The following is a 26717-nucleotide window of genomic DNA, read 5'->3' as shown; positions in this document are numbered from 1 at the left end:
CCAATAATAAACATTTATATTGCAAAACCCAATAATTTATTGAATCGCAGTTATTATTTCCGACCTCTGATATCCACCATTTGGGTTTGTTACCTACTGTACTACAGAAATTTGGAACACCTCATTCAGCGTGCGTCTTGCAGCGCTATCTGCCCAAGCTCAAGGCTCCCGAATATCAACACGCACATAGCCTACAGATAGTGTAAGCCTGCGCCGAATGGTACAATATGGTTGGGGGAAGGGGGGGGCAGGCCTTCCGATAATACAACTGCAATGAGATTCTTGCTTTTTAGTGAAATCAGTAACTGCAGGGAAATATTCGATATTGACAAATACGTAATTGTCTCGATAAGAACAATATCACGTCACTACTTCCAATTGCGTTGTCAAAGACATGGTGATTTGAATAATGGGAAGAACCGAGCTGGATACACTCCCAAGGACTTGCCACCCAACCAAGCAGTGGTTGGTCTTCAGTTTTGCTTTGCTGGGATTGAGTAGTTTTGTGAAGCATGGGCTACAAATAATTTATGACGATACTGGACATATCTTACTGAAAATTTTCATCATAACTAAAACAAAATTATTCCATACAAATATTGCCATATTATTTTCACTGCAATGTATTATTCCGGCTAATAAAGTTTGATTTCGAATCCTCAAGTTGTTCATTTATTGTATAGGGATTTAAGTTGCACCTTGAGAATCTACGCAAATACGTGTAGCTCTATGTGGTGTGGATGGGTTCCCCGCAAGGGGTGACAAAAGCACTTCTTCGCGCTTAGAAGTTCGACTGGCAGTCAGCCTGGGCTGGAGTCTCTAGCGTCGAGGTCGTCGGGGCGGGTGTCACCGGGGCCTCCGTAGCAGGAGCATCCGTGACCGGAGTGTCCGCCACCGGAGCCTCCGTCGCAGGAACATCCGTGACCGTCACAGACGTTGGTGCAGGTGTCGGGGCCTCTGTCTCGGCCTCACCCTGAACCATGTCCACGTCCTGAGTAGCGTCCTGCAGCGTTGTTGAGCCGCTCGTGGTGACGCCGTCGCACTGCTCTGTTTCACCCGTACCGAAGTCCTGCGTCCAGTAGTGCTGGTATGTGCCTTCCTTGTTGAACGCATACCCGGGGGCGAACATCGTGTACTCGCCCATGATGTTCTCCAGGTGCTCCGGTGAGTTGATCCACGCCACCATCACGGCGTCCACATCCACCTGACCGGCAGCCACGTTCTCAGCCACGGCGCTCCAGACGTATCCGGCCTGCGTGATTCGCTCCGACATGGACGAGCCGTTCGAGCCGTCGTGGGCCATGTAGTCTTGATAGCCATGTCATCCGAGTGACGCTGAGCAGCGGTGTGCAGCTTGTTGTTGAGGCACAAAGGCGACAGGCCCTTGGTGGCGCGCTGCTTGTTGACGGCGGCCAGCATGGCCGGAGCGTAGTCATCGTAGGCCGCGTAAGTTTTGACGTTGGTGGCGATGGTGGTGCCGCCAAGTTTGCGAAGGTAAGACGCATCAGTGCTGGATGCAGCCGCCACGGTAAGCAGCAGAGCAAGCGAGGACTGAGCAATGTTCGTCATGATTATTTATGGTGGCGTTGTATTATAGTGAAGTTGATTTCGATGTGGATGGAGTATTGCAAATTGGATAATGAGACTTTGCCGGTGAGGTCGATCGATCGATGCACGGATCCTGCAGAGACCACGAATACATGTACAGAGCTCCGGTCCAGCGTTGTGACCCGATGCATTTTCGGAAGTTGCACGTGACGGATAGGAGTGCCCCTGGCCTTGGTCGCAAGTCGTGCTGGAAGACTTTGCAGACAAAAACACTTGCTCTTTTGACGACAAGACATGTCGGCCACGAAATTAAGTCCACGTGCTGGAGCGGAAGATTGCAAAGGGTCACGACAGCGTTGTCAATTGGGTCTGGACCGGACAGTTGGGCGTCATACCATATCTTTAATCTGCGTACTGTTTTAATACCGGTAGCTGAAATATAGCCTACAGTATGATTCAGCGAAGTGCACGCGAGGACGCGACAGCTTCGTGCATTGTACTGTACGTTGGGAGTGTTGCCGACCGCACTTTCTGACCGTAGTTCCTACAGTGTACATGAATTAATAAAAATATCATACATGTTCGTACATGAGGCTTCTTTGGGCAGCGTAAGTTCGGTAAAAGCAATGAAAAAAGTATCGCCATTACAGAATTACGATACGGTCTTCGATAACGGACGGCATCAAAGCTACGGACACCCAATACGATAGCAACAATCTAAAACCTTCGTCGCAGTGCCGACGTACACACACGCACGGATCATCGAGCTAACGGCTGTCAGGAACGAAGTAGTGAAAGCTTTGAGCTCCATTCGAGAGCGCTTCGAATGTTGAACTGCTTTCGTCTCTGTGCGCAGCTCGTGATAATCTCGACTCGAGTCGAGACTCTCGAGGTCGCCCAGCTGGCAGTGACATAAGCGAAATGGCGGTGCAATGCGACTACAGCAAGCGCAGCTTGTTCCATTCGATCGACCAAGGCAGGCAGCTGTTTTCAACGCTCGCGGTGGATTACCACACGGGACAGACAAGCGGCGCACCGTTGCGGTGGCCCACAATCTCCACACCAGACGGGCGTAGAGCACTACACCTTTGCTGGAGTGTGTGGTCACGCAACCAAATGGGGTTCACCGGCAAAGTCTCATTATCCAATTTGCAATACTCCATCCACATCGAAATCAACTTCACTACAACGCCACCATAAATAATCATGACGAACATTGCTCAGTCCTCGCTTGCTCTGCTGCTTATCGTGGCGGCTGCATCCAGCACTGATGCGTCTTACCTTCGCAAACTTGGCGGCACCACCATCGCCACCAACGTCAAAACTTACGCGGCCTACGATGACTACGCTCCGGCCATGCTGGCCGCCGTCAACAAGCAGCGCGCCACCAAGGGCCTGCCGCCTCTGTGCCTCAACAAGAAGCTGCACACCGCTGCTCAGCGTCACTCGGATGACATGGCTATTAAGGACTACATGGCCCACGACGGCTCGGACGGCTCGTCCATGTCGGAGCGAATCACGCAGGCCGGATACGACTGGAGCGCCGTGGCTGAGAACGTGGCTGCCGGTCAGGTGGATGTGGACGCCGTGATGGTGGCGTGGATCAACTCACCGGAGCACCTGGAGAACATCATGGGCGAGTACACGATGTTCGCCCCCGGGTATGCGTTCAACAAGGAAGGCACATACCAGCACTACTGGACGCAGGACTTCGGTACGGGTGAAACAGAGCAGTGCGACGGCGTCACCACGAGCGGCTCAACAACGCTGCAGGACGCTACTCAGGACGTGGACATGGTTCAGGGTGAGGCCGAGACAGAGGCCCCGACACCTGCACCAACGTCTATGACGGATGCCCCCGTCACGGATGTTCCTGCGACGGAGGCTCCGGTGGCGGACACTCCGGTCACGGATGCTCCTGCTACGGAGGCCCCGGTCACACCCGCCTCGACGACCTCGACGCCAGAGACTCCAGCCCAGGCTGACTGCCAGTCAAACTTCTAAGCGCGAAGAAGTGCTTTTGTCACCCCTTGCGGGGACCCATCCAACACCACATAGAGCTACACGTATTTGCGTAGATTGAGTAATATCTCAAGGTGCAACTAAACCCTATACAATAAATGAACAGCTTGAGTATGGGAAATCAAACTCTGTTAGCCCCCCCCCCCCCCCCCCGACGATATCGTATCATTCGGCGCAGGCCTACACTATCTGTAGGCCATGTGCGTGTTGATATTCGGGAGCCTCGAGCTTGGCCAGACTAGCAGATAACGCTGCAGCCTGCAGGACGCACGCCGAACGAGGTATTCCAAATTACTGTAGTACTGCACTACAACTGAAAGATACCTTTAAGATGCTATATCGATATTTTGCTCAAAACAAACTAAAGTAATATTTATATTAATACATGTTCTGAGTGACATGTTCGCTGGGTTACCGTTGCAAGGTTACTACGACGAGGTGCGTATCTGTAGAGACTGCTCACCGATCAGCATCCCGATTTCATCTCTGAAACAGGGTACGCGTGTCCTTGTGTACGGCATTTTGATCGGACGCGTGGTCCAAGTGAGCCTTTCTGAGGGTATAGAACTTGTAAGTGTGGAGCTGGAGAAGCAAAGTAGCGACGTGCGGAGCTTTGCCCTGCACTACGTACAGCTGTACTCGGACGCGGTTTTATCGGCGAACCGGATCAAGAACGCGATCCGACAGCATCTAGCGTACTTAGTTTACCGAACTCGTCTCAACTTCAGCACTTGGAACATGCTGGAAGCGATGCAGGAGCAGCGAACTATGCAAATGATGCGCTTCGTAAAGAAGTCGATGAGCATCAACGAACTGCACTCCATGATGCCGCTACTTGGTAGACGAAACACGCTGGACGGCGTCGTTCTGGAAAAAGAGCGAGTCAAAGCTTTGCTCACGCATTATCGCGGAGTTCGTGTGCTGTTCCCTCTACGACTCATCACAGTGAAAAGACTGATCAACCAGTTCCGCAATGGTATTCTTCTGCATCCTGTCTTTGTTTGCCGCATCCTGGACGAGGTAGAAAAACTGTTTCTTACCCAGCACGAGTCACCTATGAACGCGATCGATATCCCTCCCGGAGTGAGAATGGTTGTTGTCGGGGATCTTCACGGACAGCTGGAGGATTTGTTGACGATTATGGAGAAGAATGACGTTCCAAGTAGTAAAACGTGGTATCTTTTCAACGGAGACTTCGTGGATCGTGGGGCACATGGAGTCGAGATTATGCTGTTGCTACTTGCGTTCAAGCTAATGTACCCTGCGTTCGTGTTTTTGAACCGTGGTAATCACGAAGAGCGCATGATTAACGAAATCTTTGGGTTCCAAGCCGAAGTGTACGCCAAGTACGGCAACGGATGGAGTGGTCTCGGGTCATCGGCTAACTATTCGGCACCGAAACTTTTTCAATTGTTCGAGACGGTCTTCAACTTGTTTCCAGTTTTTGCGTTAGTAAATCGGTGCATTTTTGTAGTTCACGGAGGTCTGAGCAGCCACAAGAATGTCACGATTGAGGAGCTTCTCCAACTTGACCACCGAGGAGAACCAACTCAGGGAACGAGTCGTGTGGACGAGCTGCTCACGCATCTTCTGTGGAGCGATCCATGCGAAGAAGAAGGTTGGAAGCCTTCTAGTCGGGGTGCTGGCGTGGAGTTTGGTCCTGATATCACCAAGGCATTTTGCAAGCGGAATGGCATTAGCCTCATCATCCGATCCCATGAATGTCGAGAAGAAGGGTTCGACATCGTTCATGACGGCCTCTTGTTGACGGTATTCTCGGCCTCAAACTACTGTGGCTCTCAAACCAACAAGGGGGCTTATGTTCTGCTGGAACGCGGAGATAACAACGCGATCCCAGCCTCGCGTGGCGCAATTTTCTTCGCAACCGCTGCAACAACTGAAAGCCGCTGGGAGGAACGAGTGGCGGGAAAAAGCTCGCCGTCTGGAACAACAAACACTGGAATCTCTCCTGCAGATCATCTGCGAGAACCAGAATGCGTTGCTCTTCTCTTTTCAGCAAGCGGATACAACGAGGTGTGGGTGCATTCCGAAGACTGCCTGGAAAGCAATTTTGCAAAGGGTGCTCGGGATCCAAGCCAACTTTCTCTCGTATTTTCATCAACTGGCTGCAGAATCTGATAAAGGAGGCGTCGATTATGAAGCGTTTCTCTCGAAGTCGCACTATGCTTTGAAAGTCTCCGCAGCTGAAGTAAACGGCGTATTGTAATACACAACTCCTTGCATGTCTATCGTATCTTGAAAAGAGTTAATGAACACATTGCTCCGTACTTCGTTTTATAAAAATGACAGTTTTTTTCTTGAAGTTTAAAAAACTCCTTTTGTATGCTATTTAGAAAAAGTGCTTTTAATAACTTAAACTGTTTAATAAAGTTAAAGAAAGACATAAAGGTGGAGATACTGAACCACACGACACTTATTATCGCCTGCTGAAGAAGTTCTTACTTATGTCACCGACTTGGTGAGAACATTCTCTCGTCCTTGTCGACTGATGGAGGAGGACAGAGCATCTGTGCGAAGTGGTCATCCTCGACTTGCATGGTCTGGTACTGGCCGGTCGCATCCGCCAGTAACCGCGCCACCATGTGCTTGCACTGCACCAACAACACCGTCAATCCCCGTGTATTTTCCACATCCTAAGTGCAGCTCCGTACCATGGCTGTCGAGTGCGACGTCACTGTCGTCTCATGGAATGCCATGCACGTGCAGTAGTGGCTGAAGCAATTGTAGTAGTTTGCTCCGCTGCCACTCACCATGGAGTCGTCAAACGGCTGCGTCACACTATCCATTGACATGTCGACGTCCTTTTGATCACCTCTTCGTTTATATTTATTTAGCGATTCAACGCGGTAGAATGTCCGCATCGACGGAGTCGCCGACACCTTCACTACCAGGTCTCTCGCCACCAATTCGCTAGCTGCTTGCAGCAGGCGCAAGTCGTCCGGAGACATAGACGCCAGCATCTCCCCATGTGCATCTGTGAACTGCCGCATCTCGCTCTGCTTGACCTCTAGCGCCACGCGTGTCAGCACACTGACACCTACGACGGAGCTCATCTGGCTGGGCAATGCAAGGGTGAATGGCGTGGTATACACCATCTTCTTATCGTTTTGATTTTCAGCCAATCCACAGCAGTTGTTTGTTTTTTCCTAAACTTGACCTCACATTTATACCTGACCATGTGGGAGTTAGTGTTCCGCAATGGCGCGCGAATGCTGCTGGGGTCGACGGCAATGGGCGCTGGGGGCGTCACATACGCTGCACACTCGGACGAGGGCTTCAATCGCTCTCTGTACTTCTGGCGCAAAGCCTTCCCCATCTACCTGCACTACCGAGCAGCTCAGCTCTACATGGAGCACGCTCAACTGTCGGACGAGGAGCAGGACGCCGAGTACGAGAAGCTCCACGAGAAATACGCACCTGAAGTGTTCGATATTGTACTAGAACTCAAAGGATTCTACGTAAAGCTGGCTCAAACAGGCTCCACGAGGCCCGACGTGCTACCTAAACAGTATCTCGACCGGGCTGCCAAACTCCAGGACGACGCGCCAGCTAAGCCCGTGGAGGAGATCTGTGCCATTATTGAGCAGAGCTACGGTAAACCCATCGATCCGGTGTTCCAGTCGATCGATTCGAAGCCTCTAGGAGCCGCGTCTATTGGTCAAGCACACCGAGCAGTGCTACTCGATGGCCAAGAAGTGGCTGTAAAGGTGCAACATCCAGACGCTGAGACGTTCTTCCGTTGGGACATAAAGACGATTCAGGACTTCTGCAGATACTTCCAACCGGTGCATCTCCCATATCTCGTTGAGGTCGAGAAGCAGTTTATGACGGAGTTTAACTACGTGGAAGAAGCCAAGAACTTGGGTACAGTGCGGAGGAATATCGCCAAGAGTCCGTATGCTGCTAAAGTAGCCATCCCAGAGCCAAGAATGGAGCTGTGTACTAAAGAAGTACTCGTAATGGAGTTTTTAAAAGGTCGAAAGCTACTCGATGGCATTCAGGATCACTTTGAAGCCATCGCAGCGGATAAAGGAGTGACGGTGGAGTTCTTAAAACGCGATCAGGAACGGAAAGATAAGGAACGAGAAGCAAAAGGACTCGATATCGAGGTGGGTCCTTCTTCCATGCAACTGCGACTCTATGGGTGGACACTAGGAGCCAAGCACCTGGCTCGACGTATTGGACGAGCGTCGTACGACTTCACACTGGGGTTGGTAGCCCCGAACAAGTGGACAGTGCGAGAGGATGCACAGCACCAGTTGCTTAATCTTCCTGAGATATTGAAGCTCATAATGGATGTCCATGGCTACGAGATCTTCGTGGATGGCTCGTTCAATGGAGATCCTCATCCAGGGAACATCCTGCTGCTCGAGGACGGACGTCTAGGCCTCATCGACTACGGCCAAGTGAAACATCTCTCGAAAGAGCACAGGATTCACCTGGCCAAACTGATCGTAGCGCTTGCAGGGGGCTCCCGTGACGAGATCATTGAGGTGCTGACGAAGGAGATGCGCGTCAGAACGACGAATATGGACCCATATTTCCTGGAGAAACAAGCGCGCTTGATGATTGACAATGACGACCGAACTGTCACGGAAGGGATGAACGCACAGCTTTTTCTCGAGCACTTGCACACGTACGTACCGTGACATGGTACAGTGTTTGGTCTTATATAACTGACAAAGCCGCTGTGTCTTATTAGGATCGATCGGATTGAGTACATTCCTGACGAGTATGTGATGGCTTTCCGCTGCTCGTTGCTACTACGTGGCTTTAGCTATCTCCTGCATTACAAGTGTTCCCATGCTCAGAGTTGGGAAGGAATCGCTAGACAGGTACTTCGAGAGGCTGAAGCTGACACTGCGAACTCCTCGACACGCGTCTCTTCTTCGTAGATGTATTGAACTTACAACTCATTAGACAATGTAATAGAAGTAGTATTAAAAGGGATACATTATGTTTACCACACAACTTTCGTTAGTGTCACAAAACCGGCGCCATTTCGAATTTGGCGCCATGAGTGACAAACCGGCAGAGGAAGACGTCGCGGCGTCGCTCGCTGCAGCATCGCAGAGCTGGAACTGGCTGGCGCTATCTCAGAAGAGCAGTGAGTCCAGCAGCAGCTCTTCAGGTCGCGTTGGATCCGTTCAAAGTCAGCACAATGCCAAGCGACCATTTTTAAATCGACCACCGACCAACACACATCGGGACCATCCCAAGCCCAAGACAATCTCTACCGCCACCGAACGTGAACAGTCTGTCAAAGTTAATACTGGAGATCTGGAAGAGTATTCAAGGCTTCGCATCGCTGATCGAACCATCTCGGCGGAGGCGCTTCGCCAGGAGATGGAAGGACGCAAGCTCATCAAGTTGCAGGAGATGGACCGCGTTCCTAAAGACACATTCGTCAATGGAGAGGTCTGTCATAATTTATACTGAAAAGCCGTGACCACGTCTGATTTTATACTGCTGATTGTAGGTCGACTGGGTAACGATCGGTGTCCTAACACGAAAGACGCTGTCGAAACCAGCAGCCAATGGCTCAACCTTCATGGTCTGGGGCTTGTCCGACCTGGACGGGACCGAGTTGGGCGTCTTCCTCTTCGGTGACGCCTATGCGAGCCACTGGAAGGAGCTAACAGGATCCATCGTAGCAGTTCTGAATGCGACATTACTGCCAGCGACAGAGAAGAACAAATTTGCCTTCAAGGCAACGCAGCCAACTGAGCTCGTGAAGCTGGGGAAGGCGGAGGATTTCGGTATTTGCAAGGGCACGACCTCGGGCGAAGCGCGTTGCCGCCTCGCAGTCAACACGGCAAAGGTGAGATCCGTCTTCTGCTTGTAGAATCGACTGGGGTTTCTTTTTAACGCTTTGAATTGCTCCGATATTATAGTCACAATACTGTTTGCATCATATCGCCGCGAACTTCATGCAGGCAGGACGAGGCCGTCAGCAGCTCAATAATTCAACGGGAAGCTTGCGGAAGGCACTGTTTGCTGGTCTAACAAAGCCTAAGAACTTGTCGGCGGGGGTGTACACGTCAGCTCCGTCAAAGTCGAGCAGCTCTGGATGGAACCCTATCATCACCAAGAAGCGGAAGCGCAACGATGCAGCTGGTGGAGTTCTGGGAGTGCCCACGGTGTTGTCGGCGTCGGGCGCCGTTGTGCAGCGCGGTAGAGCACAGTCCGATCGTTTTGTAGCTACAAGTGCTCCAAGTGAAAGGCGACGAGGTACCATGAGTCTCATGGATCAACTCCGAGAACCCCCTGCGTCCATGAACTCGGTTGCTCGGTCAAGTGCGACTGCTAAGCAACCTTCCAGCAGAGCCCAGAAGATTATGTACGTTTTTGACCTTGTTTTATTGTTTTTTTTAAAGCTGGTGCTGACGCACTTACAGGTCTGCTGTTCTGGCTGGAAGTGGGAAACCGATGAAAAGACCTAAGACGAAGAAGGTGGACATGATCCAGTTCATGAATTCGGGATCTCAGGTGAAAAAGTAATTATTCTGTTGGGGGGGGGACGAGGGTTAATTATCTAAGATGTCATGGAGACACCTTACTGCTTCGACAAGGTGGCGTTAGTACTACGGACGTCGAGGTTCGTAAAGAGTGACGGAGTGTGAATCGCAAAACAGCCATTGGGCGGCAGTATCTCGGCGTGGACCTCCGTCGATTCAACGACCCAGTGTTGGTTAATCTTACTGAGTCCGAGTGACGTAATACAGACCTTTGAAACGGAAGCTTCTATAGAAGCTTACTACTGTCTTTCAGCGTAAAAACAGCTCAGCACCAAGGATACTAAGCGCTCTTGACTCCTGCTTGCAATTGGGGTTTTTGAAGGCTGGGGTAAAAATCCAACAGCTCGTCCGCTGATATTGTGGTAGAATCTCCACTATTATTAATATCATCATCGACAGCAGCATTTGACTTGATTTTTTTTATGATTTACCGGTATAGAAATAGACCGAGCCATGACCAGGTCCATTAACCAATTATTTTAGTAGGCAAGTACAGTCATACTTGGTTTTATATTTTTCTAACACCTCATTTTACTTACTGGTATTAAAATAAGGATTGAAGGTTCTTCACGGATAATAAGTCGGCGGTCGCGGTCTAAGTCAATAGACCCGACAAGTGCCAGTCAGGGAAGCAATTGAAGGCGGACAAATAAGGATCATAGCGCGTTTTCCTGTGCCTTCCGACGAGGGCCAACTAGGCTGATGCGGAGGCTGGGATATCTAGTTTGAAGTATGCTGAAAGGAAAAACGCCTGCAGTGGTTTGTAAAAATATGCAGTACTGAAGTGACACAATATTTCATAATGTGAAGTAAATTATTTAAAAATTAAATAATGGGATAAATGTAGTGGCCACCCCCAGGGGTCTAAATAAAACAATTCAGTATCACTAAAATCAGCTCTTCACAAAAAAAATGAATTATTAAATCAATTCTTGCAGTAGAATATTTAAAAGCAAGGCCTTCCAGATATAAGCTAGAAACGGCGTATCGTGTATATCACATCATTTTGCATGCATTGCCACATAGCAAAAAGTGGATAACTTGCTGATGTATAATGCCTAATTTGCTTGTATTCTATGATTTGTAAAAACTACTTACGCATTTAGTTTCAAAAGAGGTGAAAGGTGCACCGTGATTTATGGTACAGCGAAATCAAGCACACTTCGTACCATCTTCTTGCAGCTTGAGTTGGCTACATCTCTAACAAAAAGGGCATAGAAAAAGGCGTCGCATGCACAGCAGATGTTGCTCAGTAAACAACTTCCACAAGCATTGTTTGTGACAGGAGACTACAGCCTGGTGAATAAAAAGCTACGATGCTAATAAATTAAAAAGCGCGGGAAAACGTATTGGATACTCTTGTAGTAGGTTTCGAGCACTACGAGGGAAGCTGACGCTTCCTGGCAAATCAAGTCTCTGTTGTGGGTCAAAATCAAAGTGGTCTGTGCTAGGTCTCTCTGTCTGAGAGGTGGTTTCATAACTACTCGGTCCTTTAAATCCGTTTTCTAGATTCTAATTGCCAGCTGCCAGCTTGGCGGCGGGACCCGTTCCGACGCCCGATAAATGGGCTAGGCTTGATCTGTAAAGCCTTCGCTAGTTTATGTAGAGTGTGAACAACGATACGCTACGACAACTCCGTCGTCGGCTGTTCACAGCCGTGGCTGTATAATTTCGATACTTGAGCGATAAGCTCAAGATAAAAATTACCTAAGGCTCTCCTGAATTTTAGTCGGCAATCACTAGCATATTGCAGTATTTATAGCAATTTTCATTTCTGCAGGCAGCTATATTGCCGATGTTATTACTGCTGTCGCTATAGTTAATCCAATACTATACTGAATCGGGGGAGGTTGCCGCATTTGCAAAAATACGCTGCTTAAATTTAAAAGAAAAGACATTTTCCAAATCAGTGGGCTGTTTCAAAATCTCGATCTACTACCAGGGAAGATGCTCAGACGTAGTCAAGCGCCGGTTAGTTGGGCGAAAACGGCGGTGGCACAGTTTTGGTACAAAACTCGTGTGACTCACGTCGGTTTCACGTCGAGCGAATTTAAAAAAAATCGAGCAATAAACGAATTAATCACCTGCAGCTGCTCTGCAGCAATACCTCAAATATTTTATGTGAAATGATAAATCATTATTTTATGTACTGGGGCCGAATTTTACGGTATAAGAGATCAGACGAGGTTTCGCGGAAAGTAGCCAGCCCTAAATAGCAAGAGGTTGGAGACATCCGACGTGGACGAACGAGAATACCGTACTGGCCCCTCAAAGTAGGCTCATGGTATTAGCTGGAGCTCTACCTCAGTGGACTCCGTTAGAGATAAGACTCACAGCTAAAAGTAAGAATTCTAGGCTCTGAGACTTGTAAGCGCTGGGGTCTCATATTATAACGCACACAGCCGATGCTTCGAAAAACTCACACTTCCAATGAATTGTACTCGAAGGAGCACTGTTGGCGACACATGTGGTGCACACATCACAGTTCTTCGACCCCTGTGCTCACCAATCCAAAGCACTCTGTGTAGGAAATGTAGAATCGAGTAGATGTGAATGACTTGGATTGAACGCGTGCCAGACGCGTTTCGGCCCCCGCCGGGGCCTCGTCAGTGGCTTTACCAATCTCGAAGTGAGAACTAGCCAACCATCCGCTAGCTAAGACCTATCACTATGCCTAGATCCTTCTAGAACCTTCCATATGCCGTAACATAGGATACTACTCTGGAGTCGATGTACGTGCACATCTTGCACTTCCAACACTCCCCCTCGACGACATGAGTCGTAGCCGTCTTGGTCACGAGCGTACAGCCATTCTGCTGCTCTCCGCATGATGCTTGTCAGCTGCAGCCTTTTCACTGCATACATTCTTGTAGGGTTTACCACCTGCGCGCTGGCCAGCGTATCCGTTGCTGCCGCGTTCGCTAGGTTTCCCAGCTTCCTCATGTTCACCACCACGTCGTCCCTTGACACCTTGTAGCCGTCCTTGAGCCTTGCTTGAGCTTGTTGTTGTTCCCCTTCTCGATCGACCTCTTTCGATCCACCACTCACACCACTCGAAACCACCTCCTTGTGCAGAACTCGGCCGTCCTTTTCCCGAACGCAAAGAGCGACTGCGTGTCCACCGCGCACTTGTATGTTCCGCTCCCCCTGTCGTCGGAGCCCGTTGCTTCCGCGACGACTTGAGCGTGAACTCCCCCAGCGCGTATTCCGCGTACACCGCAGTGTCCATACCAAGCCGTTTGGGCTCATAACCTGTAGGAAATGTAGAATCGAGTAGATGTGAATGACTTGGATTGAACGCGTGCCAGACGCGTTTCGGCCCCCGCCGGGGCCTCGTCAGTGGCTTTACCAATCTCGAAGTGAGAACTAACCAACCATCCGCTAGCTAAGACCTATCACTATGCCTAGATCCTTCTAGAACCTTCCATATGCCGTAACATAGGATACTACTCTGGAGTCGATGTACATGCACATCTTGCACTTCCAACAATCTGCACTCACAAAAGATTTTACTGCAACCGAAAAAGTATCCCGAAACGGTTGCTTAATCGTTCGATGCTTTGTTTTAAATTGTTTGATTGCTTTTTATAACTTAAATACGTAAGCCCTCATGTACACATACAAACCATTTTACTTCGTTTCCAAACTTTGCCTTTAAACGTTCATGCGTAAGAGCATCCAATTTTGACCGGATCATATTGTATCAGTTATTCAATTTCACAATCTTTTGTTTCGCTGTAGTCTAATTTTCGGTCATCAATATGGTTAGAGCAGAAGGGTAAGAGCAGAAGGGGGGGGGGCTGTCTTCAAATACCTTAGGTACATGGTGCTCGCCCCTTTTGGTCCCGTAAGACCAAAACGGGACCAGATCTGCAGGTGATCTGTTTAAAACCTTATCGTGATGAGAACGTCGATAACAAACATATTGGCTCTTTCCATTCCGTCACGACAGACCCTTCGTCGTCGGTTAAAAAATACTATAGTAGTAGAAGAAATTAACGATCCTTTATCCGACAAAGTAGGAATGCACCGAAACCGCGACGATATGACTCCACCCTTAGTTACTTTGCTAACACGAGATGACAGTTTTTACCAAATTCTTTAGCCGTGGCACTGTCGCGGTTACATTTATTTAACGGATAGAACAGCCGGGACAGCCTTGATAGACTTGGCATATGTAATATAAGCCTGGTACGCTGTCTTGAATTCTTCAATGGCTTTTGGATTCAGGTTTTGTCGAGCCAGGAAGACGACAATATCATCAACGCTCTGGAGGTTGTCATACCATCCCTTTAGAACGAACCGTAGGTGCTCAGGCTGAGTCCTCATTTTCTGGAATTGCTCCGGCATCTTTTTAAAAAAGAACGCGATGTCGTCCAAAGCGTTAGAGTTAAACGCGTGTTGAAATGGCACTATCGGTACTGCACGCTCTTCTTTCGTTGCGTCTCGACCGTCAGCCGTCGTGAGTGTTCGCAGGATCCTTGCTTCAGCATTACCTTTGGCCGACAGCAGAGTTAGAAGGAAGATCACACAAACGAGCAGAATACAGGTGCGGCGCATGCTTGACTGGGGGTGGGACACGGCTTGAGCCCTTGACGGTGATTTCGCGACTGATGTCGTCGAATAGCGAAATTCGCAAGTGGCACTATATCAAATCTGAAGCAAAATTTGTAAAAATTTGAATCGTCACTTTGATTGATTAATACCGGTTGATGCATGATGCGTGAGGTTTTCGTACTGTACAAGAATACGTACCGGTACGTGTATTATTATCAATAATACTTTTCGCCACGAAGTGTTCACCCTTATTAAAAATCACCGAAGGGCGTCACGTACTTCAATATTTTAAACTTTTTGGACAAGTGATCAAATAGGTGGGTGATTCCCAGTGTGATAGGATAATGAATTTGAATGCAAGCCTCAATGGCACTCGAGGGCACATGTACTATGCTCAGATTGCTGATTGCGTGCCAGGATTCCTGGCTCAGGAATACTCTATACAACGAAGACGTTCCCGTCGTCTCTTGTGATCGTCTTGTTGTCGTCTTCACTGACACTCACGTCGTGACAACACCGGTTAGCAGCTAAGTTAGCTTGCCAACTCTAGTTATCTTGCGGTTTTTTCGCGGAGAGAATCAGTACTGTACATGGTACAGTACCACAGTGGCTACCGCTACTTTTAATTGGCAGTGGTACTAGTACATGTACCGGTAGTACTGTACCGTGCTACCACTGGTAATTAAATGTAGCGAGTGCAATGCCCGGCTCGCTGGAAAGCGCGACGCTGGGTCCGCCTCCGCAAATACCGCGCGGGTTTGCTGCGGCTACGCGACCTCGCATCCGCCCGCCCCAGTTGGTCTTCTCCCTTTTTGATTTGAGTAAAGATTGGTACGTTTTACTTACCATAAAAAATAAACCAAAAACAAGTTTATAGTCAGGTATTTCGAGCCTGGAACGTTATTAAACCAATATAAATATTCATTGAAGTTGAAGAGAAAGGGCACGATGCACTAAAAGCAAGCGGTAAAGGTGATTGCTGACATCTGCTCGAACAACATTCACGCGAGTTAAATTACTTCGGTTAATCGTAATTTACAGTGATGTTACCCTAGGCCGCCACAAGCAACATTCACCTGGGTGACATCACTGATACAGAGGATATTGTGGGAGATGGCTGTGATTAGCACGCACAAACTTAGCTAGCTTTTTGTGATACATGATATTTTTTTTTCAACATGTACTGAAAGAACCGATGAGTTTGTCTTATCGATTTGTAAATCGGCTGCTTTAGGTGGTTATCAACGGCGGGTTTACAAATTTGGTCCCAGTCTCGTCTGACCCCCAATTCCCAGAAATTGGAAGAACACTTACCTTTTCGGAGCACTCCGTGAAGCTGTACGTGGCTGCAGCCGTGCAGTTGTAGCGTCCGCGGTTGTTGATCAAGATGAAGTCCCACATAGGCGGTACACCCGGATCTCCGTGATATATGTCCGCCAGCTGGACGTTGTACTCGGCGTCAATATCCTTCTCCTACGGTTGGAGCTGGTCGTCACGAGGGTGGACCACCAGCGGTCCACGAAGACCGTACGGGTAGGCTCAAAAGCATCCGTGAATTAAAGTTAAGCTTAGCCAAGCACGTGGAGTAATTGATGCCTTATTAAACGGTACAGTTGCTGAACAAACAATCGGCCTCAATATTGAAAAAATGGCGATAAAAAGTAAAGTAGAATATGATTTGACACGAGGAAGGTGCCCAAATTCAGCACACATGGGGAGCCGGCAGTTGCTCAGGCGGCACGTAGAGATGGGTGGATTAATTGATTTTTAAACACCTAGCCCTAACAAAGGCTCAAAAACTCTTTTGACAAGGGTCTGGGTCTTAAAAAGTATTATAGCCTGTAATATTATACCCAAATGTGAGGCGCATTTGCCTTTTAAAATGAATATATCCAAAAAGACGTTTCAGCAATTGGGGTGGGTGGGTGGATTTAAAGGATTATCCCGACTTATTAGACCCCACTCCGGAACCCTGGTATGCAGGCTCTCTCTACAGACTTCCCGCCCGAGCCGCCGGACGCGGGTGCACCGTGGTGTTCGGTCTTGGGTGTAGGCGGTGCGCTCGTCACCACCTTTGCTTTGGGTTTCACCGAAGGCTGTCTGGAAATCGAGCGACGCCCCATCCCGCTGCGCTTCGCACTTCGATTCGCCGCTGCCAACGTGCTGCCCAGTGTCGTGTTTAGATCCGTCCCCGCCCGTCACGCCGCTGCAGCATCGGGTATCCCGTTATCCTCTCTTATAAACGATGCTAATCTCGCCAGCACGCGCTCTGTAGCTGTGGGGAAGCGGCTGGTACTCATCAAGTCGGTACGGGCGTTGCGTCTAGCGGCCGGAAGCTACGGACTTGCGTGGAGTCTGTGGCACTGGCATAAATCTGATGTGGGCAATAGTGATAATAATGCCAATCAGGGAGGAATTAAGTATGGAGAGAGCGTGGTGCGTCTTGCACCTGTGGACTCGCCGCTGTCTCGAGCTTCGAAACGCAAACACGGGGACCATATCTTGACTGTGCCGTCGAATATAGAGAACCGGGAAAAACAGGGTGCGAACAGGGTCTCGGATGCCGTAAATTGGAAGAAAGTAGGGATAAATATTTGCTTGGGAGAGGAAGGACAGCAGGTGAAGAGAGTGAAGGTGATCGAAGTGGAGATCGGCGATGCAGAGACGACAGCAGACTATGCCAGGGGGTTGAAGGCCAAGGCGTCCACCGATGACAGCACTTCGGTGTGTTCAGTAGCAGTATTGCCACTGTGTGGGCCACCTATACCGCCGTCAGCAGTGGAGTCGTACGATGTGTGCTTTAATCCGTTGTCGGCGGTGCTGAGATTCATCGCTTTCTTTTGTCACGAGCGTGGAGTTACGCATGTGATCCTGGCTGGGGCTCAAGACGACAGGGACGAGGATGCTGAGGATTTGTGGCTGCATCTATCGATGTCGCAGTTGGCAAATGGGCTGCTATACAGACACGGTATCACTTCGAGTGTACTGACCGCGCAGGATAAGGAGATCGTCAGTGAAGACGTCGAAGGGGAATTAACACAGGATCACTTGAGTGACAACAACTCTGATCTCGTTTTCCTTATCTCGAAAAGTCTTGGTGCTGCACACTTCGCTGCAGAGAAGATGAGCGAACAGGGCATGTAACAGTTAGCTGTTTTATCGGGTTGGATGTGGTACACAACTAACAGCTATCTTACCGTCAACAGGTCGCATTGTACAAGAGAACGCATGCTTCATTGTTGAAGAGAGTCTAAGTGGTCGAAGTGTGCCAAGTGAAATTCAATCCGAGCTGTTAAGAACGAACGCGGAGCAACAGGAACAGACAGAGGAGCAGACGTCTGTTGCAATGTATATGTCCGTGACGGATGTGACTGATCAGACGCTGCAGGGTATTCGCAACCTGCTACGACAAGGCAACAAGCCCGATGCCATCCAGGCAGCGGTATATCGAGCATTCGGCACTCAACGCGTAGTGGCGCCGACGCGACTCGATCAATTTTCCGACATGCACATTTAGAGCGGTTAACCTTTCTACTTTAAGTATAAGTTTGTCTAGGTCATGGTGGGGCGGTATTTTTTGGCCTCCACTGTACTATGCGCGCTAAACCCAGTACCTCCTGCTTGCAGGTACACAATGTCCTTCTTACGTAGCTTCAGTCCCGTGACAGGACACGTCATGGTGGGCAACACCATGTCCTTCAAGCAGCTCTCCAGAATCACCTGGCCAGACGGTCGCAGTAGCACCGCGCGATGGTGCGAGATCTCCTTCTTAGTCACGGCACACAACACCTTCGGCTTCCCGTCTGCAGCACTCGTGTCCCACTCGAACTTGACTGGCATCAAGTGTTTGAGTTTCATCTCGTCCAGACTCATGGGGTCTCTGGTCTTGGTGTCTGGTTTGTCCACCTTCGTCTCCTGTGTGGGGGTGCAGTCTGGGATCCAGAAGCTCGTCTTCTTCATAGCCTCGCGCTTGTCGTCATCTGTGGCCCTGTCTACCTTCTCCTTGAGCTTCTGCGTGGCCAGCGCTCGCGCCTGGTCAAGGGTACGCGTAGCCTTGCCGCTAATGGCGCCCTCAGCCGCGTCGAGCGCCTTCTGCAACGTCTCACGCTCTTTCTGCAGCACCTCGTCCTGCTGCTTACGGTCCTGCGTCTCCATGAATCGCTCGTAGGCTGCTACGTTTTCTTGGATCGAGCGCTTCTGGGCCAGTAAATTGGAGTAGATGCATTCCTTGCAATAGACGAAGCCTCCTGGAGACACAAGAGGGCTGCGGCTGTGCGTCGTGGCCAAACACAGGCAGCACACGCCAAAGGAGAGCTGCGAGTCGCGCCCAAAGCGCCGTTTTAGCGTACCGTGGCCAGCAGCCACCCGCTCGCGGTAAGTGAAATGTGTCGTCGCTGTCGCATTCTTGCTGTGCCGGCTCATGCTGACCGTCACGGACAAGAAGATGTCCTGGCTGCACGGGTCCGGTTGGAAATTGTTGTGTATTTCAATATTGAGATAAAACGTTTTGATATTTTTATTTATCATTTTTCACACAATAGTTGTTCAGCATCGTTTCTAACACCAAATTTACATAGTTTCTCCATATTCCAACGTGTACGTATGAGTGTCAAGCTGCATGGCGATGTCGAGCAGCCTTGCAACCTTCTGGCATTTTGGGTGCTCGGGTTCATCAACAACATCGGCTACGTGGTCATGATCGCGGGAGCCCAGGAGATTGCGGCGGGTGGCGTGGGTCTCGTCTACTTTTTCGACATCTTTCCTGCTCTCTTCGTCAAACTCTCCGGTCCGTACTGGTTCCAGCTTGTTTCGTACCGCCAGCGCACCATTATGGGCGCTATCTGGATGCTACTGAGCTTTTTAGTAGTCGCCAATGGGAAGCATTCGCTCTGGTTGCAATTATTAGGTGTAGCCTTCTCGGGTCTACAGTCGGGGATGATGGAGGCGACGTTCCTAGCCATGTCCTCGTTCTATGCCAGTCCCGTGCGTTGCTTGACATGCTGGTCGAGTGGAACGGGACTCGCTGGTGTAGGTGGCTATGCGTGGGTCGCTATACTGCACATATGGGGCGGACTCAGCTTCCAGACAACACTGGAACTCGCCAGTGTCTTCCCAGTGCTCTACCTCGTGGTATTTCTCTTCCTTCTCGACACATCAAAACTTCCTCCAGCCAGGACGTGCAACTACATGCCAATCCCTGATAGCTCACAAGATAAAGACGCGGTAGTGGCTGTGGTGACGGCGGAGAATACTAAAGATAAGTTGAAAAACGAGCTGGAAAAAGGTGAAGAATCGCTGGTGTTTGATGCATTGACGATGGAATTCAAGGCCAAAGTGAAGTTCATTATGACGCTCGGACCGTATATTGTCCCCTTGACAACTGTATACTTGGCGGAGTATACCATGCAGACCGGAGTATGGTCGGCAATCGGGTTCCCAGTGGACAGTAAAGAGGCTCGTGCCAGCTTTTACTCATCCGCAGGCCTGGCGTATCAAGCTGGAGTGTTCATCTCGAGGTCGTCGGGTGTGCTCTTCCAAGCTACGAGGCCGATCTTGTATCTCATGCCAGCCTTACAAGTGCTACTGCTAGTGTTCTTCACGTTCGTGGCAGCCACGCACTTCTGGTACAACTGGGGCTTACTGTCTCTGTGTTTCGTTGCTGGGTTACTGGGTGGTGCAGTATACGTGAACGCCTTCACGCTCTTGTCAAGGGAGACCCCTTCTAGTCACGTGGAGTTGGCACTTTCAGCTGCATCTGTGGGTGACACAGTCGGTGTCATGCTTGCAGATTGCGCAGGGTTGTTTCTTCAGGGCTGTCTGTACTCTATTAACCACCTGCCAGGCGCTACAATCAGCGTTTCTTGCTAGGCGCTATAAACCTATTTAGTCGATTTCGTTTTTTTTAACCCAATGATGAAGAAACTGAACCGAAGTGGGGAGCTCCTAGCCTTGTGATACCATGAGCAGTGGCACATGCTAAGCGATGAGAACTTGACGGTGGAACTCGCCATTTAGCTCCATGTTATCCTGCGAGTATGATGTAGCTAACAAACACTTGATCGTGTAGACGCTTCGGCTCTTCATCAAGCGGTTATCGACTTCTCGACAACCACGTTAATAATTCTAATAACTAGACTTGTTGATGCAACGATGAGTCTATGAGATAGAACTAGGAAGGGAGGGGTCGTGTGGATTAGATATTTCAAGATGTTTTGGAAGTCCGATGCTGTTGTCGCACTTATTCACACACGGACGTTTATAGATTGATGTTCCCATTGAATGATAAGTCTGCGTACAAGCTTTCGAGTGAATGGAGAATGCCCAAGCATAGTTATATAATACCACCAACACTGGCGAATTCACAGCTAAGACGAAATCACAAAATATGTACATTTCACCTATGACCACTGGGGGACAGAAACACAAAATTAAAACAGAATTTAATGCTTTGCGATTGTGAAAACTGTTATTAATAACACGAACAGAATCTATAAATGAATTTCGTCGCAATTGTTCCCTATTGCAAAATGCACGATGAATACATGATTGCATTTTTTATCTTACACTTTGTGAGCCTGGCGTTCTGTATAAAGGGAGTTCTTTGTCGATTTTTGCACATACAAATCACCTGAGTTGGAAGTTTTGATTTTACAAAGCATTGATGTGACCACATATTCATGTTGACGACAAATTAATCCTCGTTGGGCTTCCCAATAGCGGTATTAATACATGTACTACGTAGTAGCTTGCTTACGCTACCTATCTCCCAGTACAAATAACTTACGGAGTGGTTACTGCTACATGCTCATTACAAAAATGATACGAGTATGTGCCTGGTAAGTGGTTCGAGGCTATCCAACGTAAATAAATAACTTCGCTCTCGTTACCTGCGAAATTTTATCAATGATGTGCGTACCGCTCGCCATCCGCTCAGTCGGCCATTTGCGAGGGGGAGGCAGACGCCGGAAGAAAGGTGGGCGGACAAATGGCGCCGAGCCACAGCAAGCGAGCGCGAGGCGTAAGGTGTGCGTAAGCAAAGTATATGTTGTCTACTAATCGAGTGTTTGTTTGTAGGAAAGCTCTAGCTCTAGCGTGTCTAATTTTGAACCAGAGAGCAGCTGCAACGACGAGTCTAGCTCGGTAGGGCCATCCCCTGCGAAGATTCGGACCAAAACAAAACGTGTTCCCGTTAGCAAGGAGGTTACTGCAGCTCTAGGTTCGTCGGAATCTGTTGGAAGATCTCCTCGCGGGGAATACCGATGCCGATTAATGAAGGAGGCAGTTTTCCAAACCTGGCAGGCTCTGTTGAGCGCATTTGACGACTACTGTGAAGCTACACACCAACCTTTCAGGTATACTTGCTACTAAGAAGAAATTATGAAAAGTAAATTGACTTATTGATATGACTGGACCAGAAAAAGAAGCTCGATTAGTGCCTCAAGTCGCAAAAAGGTTGGGAAAAGGACGTGGCGGTATCCAGTGGAGCCTGAAGAAGAGAATTTGTACCAGATAATATTTGTGTGCACGCACGGTTGGTCGACTAGAAGTCGAGGTGAGATTATATACTTATGTTCGGTTTACTCATAACTAATAGTTGCAAAATGAATATGTTTTCAGGCAAAGGAATCCGACCAATGCAAAACTTTCGTGGCTGTGATTGTAAAGCGCAGATTATTGCAACGCTGAAGCGCATCAAGGTTGCGGAGAACAAGTTTGGCTTTGCTGTTTACGTCACAAAGCCGCACACGACGCACACTCATCCATTAAACGGAGACGCTTGGAGGGCGTATGCTGAGAACCGACGTGTCGAGGACCCGGAAATCATCGAGATGGTTCGAAAGTTTGTTGCAGTGGACTCTAAGTTTGGCAAAATCCATCGCTATGTGATTGACAACACTGGTACGCAAGTTAACATGTAAAAATTGAATGTAGATGTGGCTGTATGTAATCGTATGTGACTGTTGGTGTTTGTTTTTGTCTTAGATAAGGAATTCACATCACGGGACGTCCGAAACATGATCAGGAGTATTCAGACTGAACTAAAGGTTGAAAGTGTCGACGAACGAGTTAGACACCTGCTCGATGACTTCCAAAAGGCAGACCCTGGAGACGTAGCTCAACGCTGCGTAAATGATGGCAACGTGGCAACGTGCTTAACATTTCAAACTGTCGGGCATGAGAAAGAATTTTGGCATTGTTTCCGAGAATTTTGCCTAGTTGAATTCGCACACACAAGACAAACGATCTCCGGTACAAGCTGTTTTCTTTTATGGTCGTGGATGCCTACGGAAAGGGGCAATTTGTCCAGCATGCGTTTGTTGACCAAGAAACTAGTGAAAACATGGAGAATGCGATTGAAGCCTTTTAAGCTCATAACTCTGATTGGGGTCAAGTTGAAGTTATTATGGTGCGCGCAATCCAAAGTCAGTGTAATGGTTGTATTTTTTCGTAACTGTGTTTTGCTGCACAGGTTGATAAGGACATGACAGAAATTGGTGCGTTGGAAGATATGTTTCCTAATGCACGTGTTCTTCTCTGTCGCTTTCATGTGTTGAAGTGGTTCAAGCAGATCAAAAGTACGCTCGCAAGATTGATTTCAAAGACAAGCAAGTACTAACAACCATTGTTCGACATTATGTGAAGCTCGTTTTGATTTTAGCAATGAACTTCAAAGCCGTATGCTTTTTTCCATCAAGCAAATGGTGTACGCAAAAACGGAATTTGTGTATTTGAAAGCTCGTGATGATCTTTTTAGCGAACTGAACCGGCTTTGGCGTGAGAAGAGGAAGAATGAAGTACAGCCAGATACCGAGGGCGTAGCGGAAGATGGCGTGGAGGATATTCATCCGTTCGTGAAGTATTTTAAGGAAAATTGGGATGGTTGTCAGAAGCGCTGGGTCGAGTACTTACGTATAGATATCCCTCACCTGGGGAATAACACGAACAACCGCATCGAATCAGGATGGAGCAAGCTCAAGCCTGAACTGAATGCCGATACACCGCTAGATGAGTGCATGGAGACAATCATAGCACTTCAGTTGTTAAAGGAGCGCGAGTTTACACGAAAAACTAATGTTAGTGAGTGCTGGATAAAATATTCTAGTTTTGAATGCTTACTTGTGTTTGTACATGATATGCAGCGGATCGGTGTGACTAGGCACGCTGAGTACGATGAGGATATAAACCGGTTACTGAACAAGACCACTGACCACGCAGCAGAGCTAGTTTTTCCTGGATACGCCTACGTAACCAAAGTAAGTGACGCATGTGAGAGTTTGTGGTAGTATGTGATCGTATGTAATTACTTACTGGTACTGTACGTGACTTCAGATATCGACGATAATGGCGTACAAACAGACACGAAGCTATGTATTTCTCGTGAGCAGCAATGGAAGGGGAAATCTCGAATACACAGTGGACACGGAGAACTGGGATTGTACTTGCACTTTTTCAAGGACCATGCTGCTACCTTGTCAGCACGTGATTTATTTCCGCCGAATGGTACGACAGTGTATAGATTGTTGCTTGGCTCTGTGGACTAACTGATATTGTTGGTGATAATAGAGTTGAATAAGACTCCTGTGATTCCCATTGATACCATTCATCAGCGCTGGCGAACTTACTATGATATGCTCGATGCTACTGATGTCGAGCCTGTGCAAAACGTTCAAGTGAAAAGGATGAAATATAAACCGTATGTGCTGGATGAACGCCAGAAATGGAGGAAGTTCAAGGCACTGCAAGACAAGGTAACCGAAGTTGCCGTTGCTAATGGCACGCAACGGTTTAGGCGGTTGTACGCAGCTCTTGAAGCATTTCTAGGCATCATCGAGGCATCAGGTGTACCGCTCATTAGCGAAGCACCGTGGACACAGCGTAAGGACAGTAATTGCAGTGATACTGGCATTCAAAAGTGCGGGAGTGATGAAGATGAAAGGGTTCCAGAAACGCAGCCAACCAAACCTGACGAATCCAGGCAAAAGCCTGTGGCCGTACGTGTAGATGAACCCGTGACCGCACCCACGGATACAATTACTGCACCGAAAGGCCCCACTGAAAAACCCACTGCAACTTTGATTTCGGCACCATTTAAGTTGAACAGGAAAGTTAAGGTGAGCGGCCGGCCAAAGACGACAAAGGCCACCCGAGCGTGGTACCCTAAGCAAGCAAAGCCGTCTACGTCAAAAACCATTTCGCTGGAGTACGAGAGCTCTGACAGCTGCATGACCCCTGAGCAGTACAAACCTGGACCAATGTCATTTGAACTCGTTTGTGATGCTCCATACGAACTCTTCACGTACAATGGTTGGTACGACTTAGTGATGAGTATCCTAATTGTAAGAGTGCAAACTATGGTAGTACCCACAGCGTACAAGATCCAGAAAGAAGATTATAGCAGACTACCAGTCCGTGGAAAATTCAACGTACTTAGCGCATGACTGGTGAAGTTAGCGACCAAAGCTGTGACGTCGTACAAAAAGACGCTGGAACGGGAGGCAAAGGAATTGGCAAAAACTACTAAGATGGAGACGAAGACCTCGCTAGACAAGCGCATCGATCTGTCTTCTGAGAGTGGCCTAGCTGTCAAATTTTACCCGAGCCTTGATGAGAACGCGACGGTGTATTCGGATTCGATTATTGATACCATGGCACGTTTTCATGAGAAGCGCAAATTTTTAAAGAACGTGGATGCTTGCTTGAAATGGATTGTGGCTCAGGCACAAAGGAGATCAGTGGCTGTAGACCGTGTCGATGAAATAACCTCGGCTCTGCGAGAGGCATCCGTGTATGCTTCAATAAAGATCCGCGACGAAGAGGTATGTACTTGTTTTCGGTATGTGAATATGTGATGGTATGTAACAGCATGTGCTTATAACGACATGGTTCGTCGCTGCTGCAGGTGTGTTTTGTATACGAGCTTCTGGCGTTTCGCAGCAAGGAGTGGCTTAATGACATGTGCATTCGACTTGCTATACAAGTGATGACTCAAGATCGAAGTGATATCGTGTACGTGGATGGCGCCATGTTTGAACACATCCAGCCTCAGGAGATTCATCTGAACGAGAGGCTCGGTGATGTATTTGATCGGCAATCGGGTATGATACTTATTCCAATTGCCATTGAAAACAAGCACTGGTGTCTTTTGATTGTTGATTTCAACAAGAAATACATCATTCAACTCGATCCCATGCAGCATCGACCAACCTACTCATTTTTATCCAAGACATGCAAGTCGTATCTTGCGCCGCTTCTAAGGGGAAAGTATGCAGACTACACAATCAAGAAAGCCGACAATATCCGCCAAGAAGACGGGCATAACTGTGGAGTCATCGTCATTTACTACATGGAAAGCTACACCAGCACCCGCATCGTGACGAATCCAAATCAAGTTTTGCTCCAGAGTATTCGATTAGCATACTTTGTCCAAGGTCTCCGTCGACTCTATCCCGACAAAGACCTTCGCTTTTTTGGCTAGTATCATCGATTACAGAGATGACGGACAAGTTGGAAGTCGGAGTTGACAACACCAGCCAATCTATCAATATATATCTCAGTTGAAAGTTCCTTACTTAACAGTCATTTGTACATGTACCTCATTTATCATACCACAACACTGAAAGCCTCATTTATTAATGTGGCGAACCTCTGTCTTGCTTATATCGATTTGGTAATTTACCGCGACAGAATAAATTATCGATTATAAACGTGTGTTCCTGACGTATGTGGACGATATGTGACTCACATATCGTCCACATACACGAACTATTTATGGAATGAGTATGTAGCAGCATTTACCGCCAATAACTTATAGCTAATACCGGTATTATAATTGTTAACGGGGTTGTCGACTCTCGAGAAACTCCTAAGAAACGCTGGCTTGGCGAGGCACTTGTTGTAGCACTTCGGGCTTATGCGTTCTGGAGTCCACCTATCAAAAGTTGTCATCGAACGACTGGCTTCTGACACATCACCGAACAAGGCTCGCAAAGCTAGTGTTTGTAACATTTTCGTTGTGTGGCAATCGACGCAACATTCCGATCATCTCACACC

The 26717-nt window shown here is 48.4% G+C and overlaps 11 protein-coding genes across 11 annotated transcripts; 6 read left to right on the top strand and 5 right to left on the bottom strand.

Moving 5' to 3' along the window:
• Nucleotides 1–781: 781 nt before the first annotated feature.
• Nucleotides 782–1303, bottom strand: PITG_10403 (uncharacterized protein; the record flags this gene model as incomplete). Its single annotated transcript, XM_002902158.1, has 1 exon — nucleotides 782–1303. The coding sequence occupies one exon, from the start codon at nucleotides 1301–1303 to the stop codon at nucleotides 782–784; it is 522 nt and encodes a 173-aa protein (XP_002902204.1).
• A 1700-nt stretch (nucleotides 1304–3003) lies between these two features.
• Nucleotides 3004–3552, top strand: PITG_10402 (uncharacterized protein; the record flags this gene model as incomplete). The annotated part of the gene is made up of 1 exon (XM_002902157.1): nucleotides 3004–3552. The coding sequence occupies one exon, from the start codon at nucleotides 3004–3006 to the stop codon at nucleotides 3550–3552; it is 549 nt and encodes a 182-aa protein (XP_002902203.1).
• A 417-nt stretch (nucleotides 3553–3969) lies between these two features.
• On the top strand, nucleotides 3970–5730 carry PITG_10401 (calcineurin-like phosphoesterase, putative; the record flags this gene model as incomplete). Its single annotated transcript, XM_002902156.1, has 5 exons — nucleotides 3970–4113; nucleotides 4204–4569; nucleotides 4615–5434; nucleotides 5475–5610; nucleotides 5715–5730. The coding sequence occupies 5 exons, from the start codon at nucleotides 3970–3972 to the stop codon at nucleotides 5728–5730; spliced, it is 1482 nt and encodes a 493-aa protein (XP_002902202.1).
• A 308-nt stretch (nucleotides 5731–6038) lies between these two features.
• PITG_10400 (uncharacterized protein) lies at nucleotides 6039–6539 on the bottom strand (the record flags this gene model as incomplete). Its single annotated transcript, XM_002902155.1, has 2 exons — nucleotides 6039–6182; nucleotides 6243–6539. The coding sequence occupies 2 exons, from the start codon at nucleotides 6537–6539 to the stop codon at nucleotides 6039–6041; spliced, it is 441 nt and encodes a 146-aa protein (XP_002902201.1).
• A 228-nt stretch (nucleotides 6540–6767) lies between these two features.
• On the top strand, nucleotides 6768–8240 carry PITG_10399 (glycoside hydrolase, putative; the record flags this gene model as incomplete). The annotated part of the gene is made up of 1 exon (XM_002902154.1): nucleotides 6768–8240. One exon carries the CDS (start codon nucleotides 6768–6770, stop codon nucleotides 8238–8240), a length of 1473 nt encoding a protein of 490 aa, XP_002902200.1.
• A 367-nt stretch (nucleotides 8241–8607) lies between these two features.
• PITG_10398 (uncharacterized protein) lies at nucleotides 8608–10092 on the top strand (the record flags this gene model as incomplete). Its single annotated transcript, XM_002902153.1, has 5 exons — nucleotides 8608–9009; nucleotides 9071–9412; nucleotides 9486–9765; nucleotides 9823–9931; nucleotides 9990–10092. The coding sequence occupies 5 exons, from the start codon at nucleotides 8608–8610 to the stop codon at nucleotides 10090–10092; spliced, it is 1236 nt and encodes a 411-aa protein (XP_002902199.1).
• A 2559-nt stretch (nucleotides 10093–12651) lies between these two features.
• PITG_10397 (uncharacterized protein) lies at nucleotides 12652–13458 on the bottom strand (the record flags this gene model as incomplete). The annotated part of the gene is made up of 1 exon (XM_002902152.1): nucleotides 12652–13458. One exon carries the CDS (start codon nucleotides 13336–13338, stop codon nucleotides 12904–12906), a length of 435 nt encoding a protein of 144 aa, XP_002902198.1.
• Nucleotides 13459–14237: 779 nt separating this feature from the next.
• On the bottom strand, nucleotides 14238–14669 carry PITG_10396 (secreted RxLR effector peptide protein, putative; the record flags this gene model as incomplete). The annotated part of the gene is made up of 1 exon (XM_002902151.1): nucleotides 14238–14669. One exon carries the CDS (start codon nucleotides 14667–14669, stop codon nucleotides 14238–14240), a length of 432 nt encoding a protein of 143 aa, XP_002902197.1.
• Nucleotides 14670–16643: 1974 nt separating this feature from the next.
• PITG_10395 (uncharacterized protein) lies at nucleotides 16644–17490 on the top strand (the record flags this gene model as incomplete). The annotated part of the gene is made up of 3 exons (XM_002902150.1): nucleotides 16644–17174; nucleotides 17286–17405; nucleotides 17446–17490. 3 exons carry the CDS (start codon nucleotides 16644–16646, stop codon nucleotides 17488–17490), a joined length of 696 nt encoding a protein of 231 aa, XP_002902196.1.
• A 728-nt stretch (nucleotides 17491–18218) lies between these two features.
• Nucleotides 18219–19088, bottom strand: PITG_10394 (nitric oxide synthase-interacting protein, putative; the record flags this gene model as incomplete). Its single annotated transcript, XM_002902149.1, has 1 exon — nucleotides 18219–19088. The coding sequence occupies one exon, from the start codon at nucleotides 19086–19088 to the stop codon at nucleotides 18219–18221; it is 870 nt and encodes a 289-aa protein (XP_002902195.1).
• Nucleotides 19089–20012: 924 nt separating this feature from the next.
• Nucleotides 20013–20534, top strand: PITG_10393 (uncharacterized protein; the record flags this gene model as incomplete). Its single annotated transcript, XM_002902148.1, has 1 exon — nucleotides 20013–20534. The coding sequence occupies one exon, from the start codon at nucleotides 20013–20015 to the stop codon at nucleotides 20532–20534; it is 522 nt and encodes a 173-aa protein (XP_002902194.1).
• Nucleotides 20535–26717: the final 6183 nt, after the last annotated feature.

Source organism: Phytophthora infestans, genomic scaffold (genome assembly GCF_000142945.1).
Source record: "Phytophthora infestans T30-4 supercont1.18 genomic scaffold, whole genome shotgun sequence".
Classification (NCBI taxonomy): Eukaryota; Oomycota; class Peronosporomycetes; order Peronosporales; family Peronosporaceae; genus Phytophthora; species Phytophthora infestans.
Note: the sequence above shows the minus strand (reverse complement) of the source record. Positions and strands in the feature narration are given on the sequence as shown.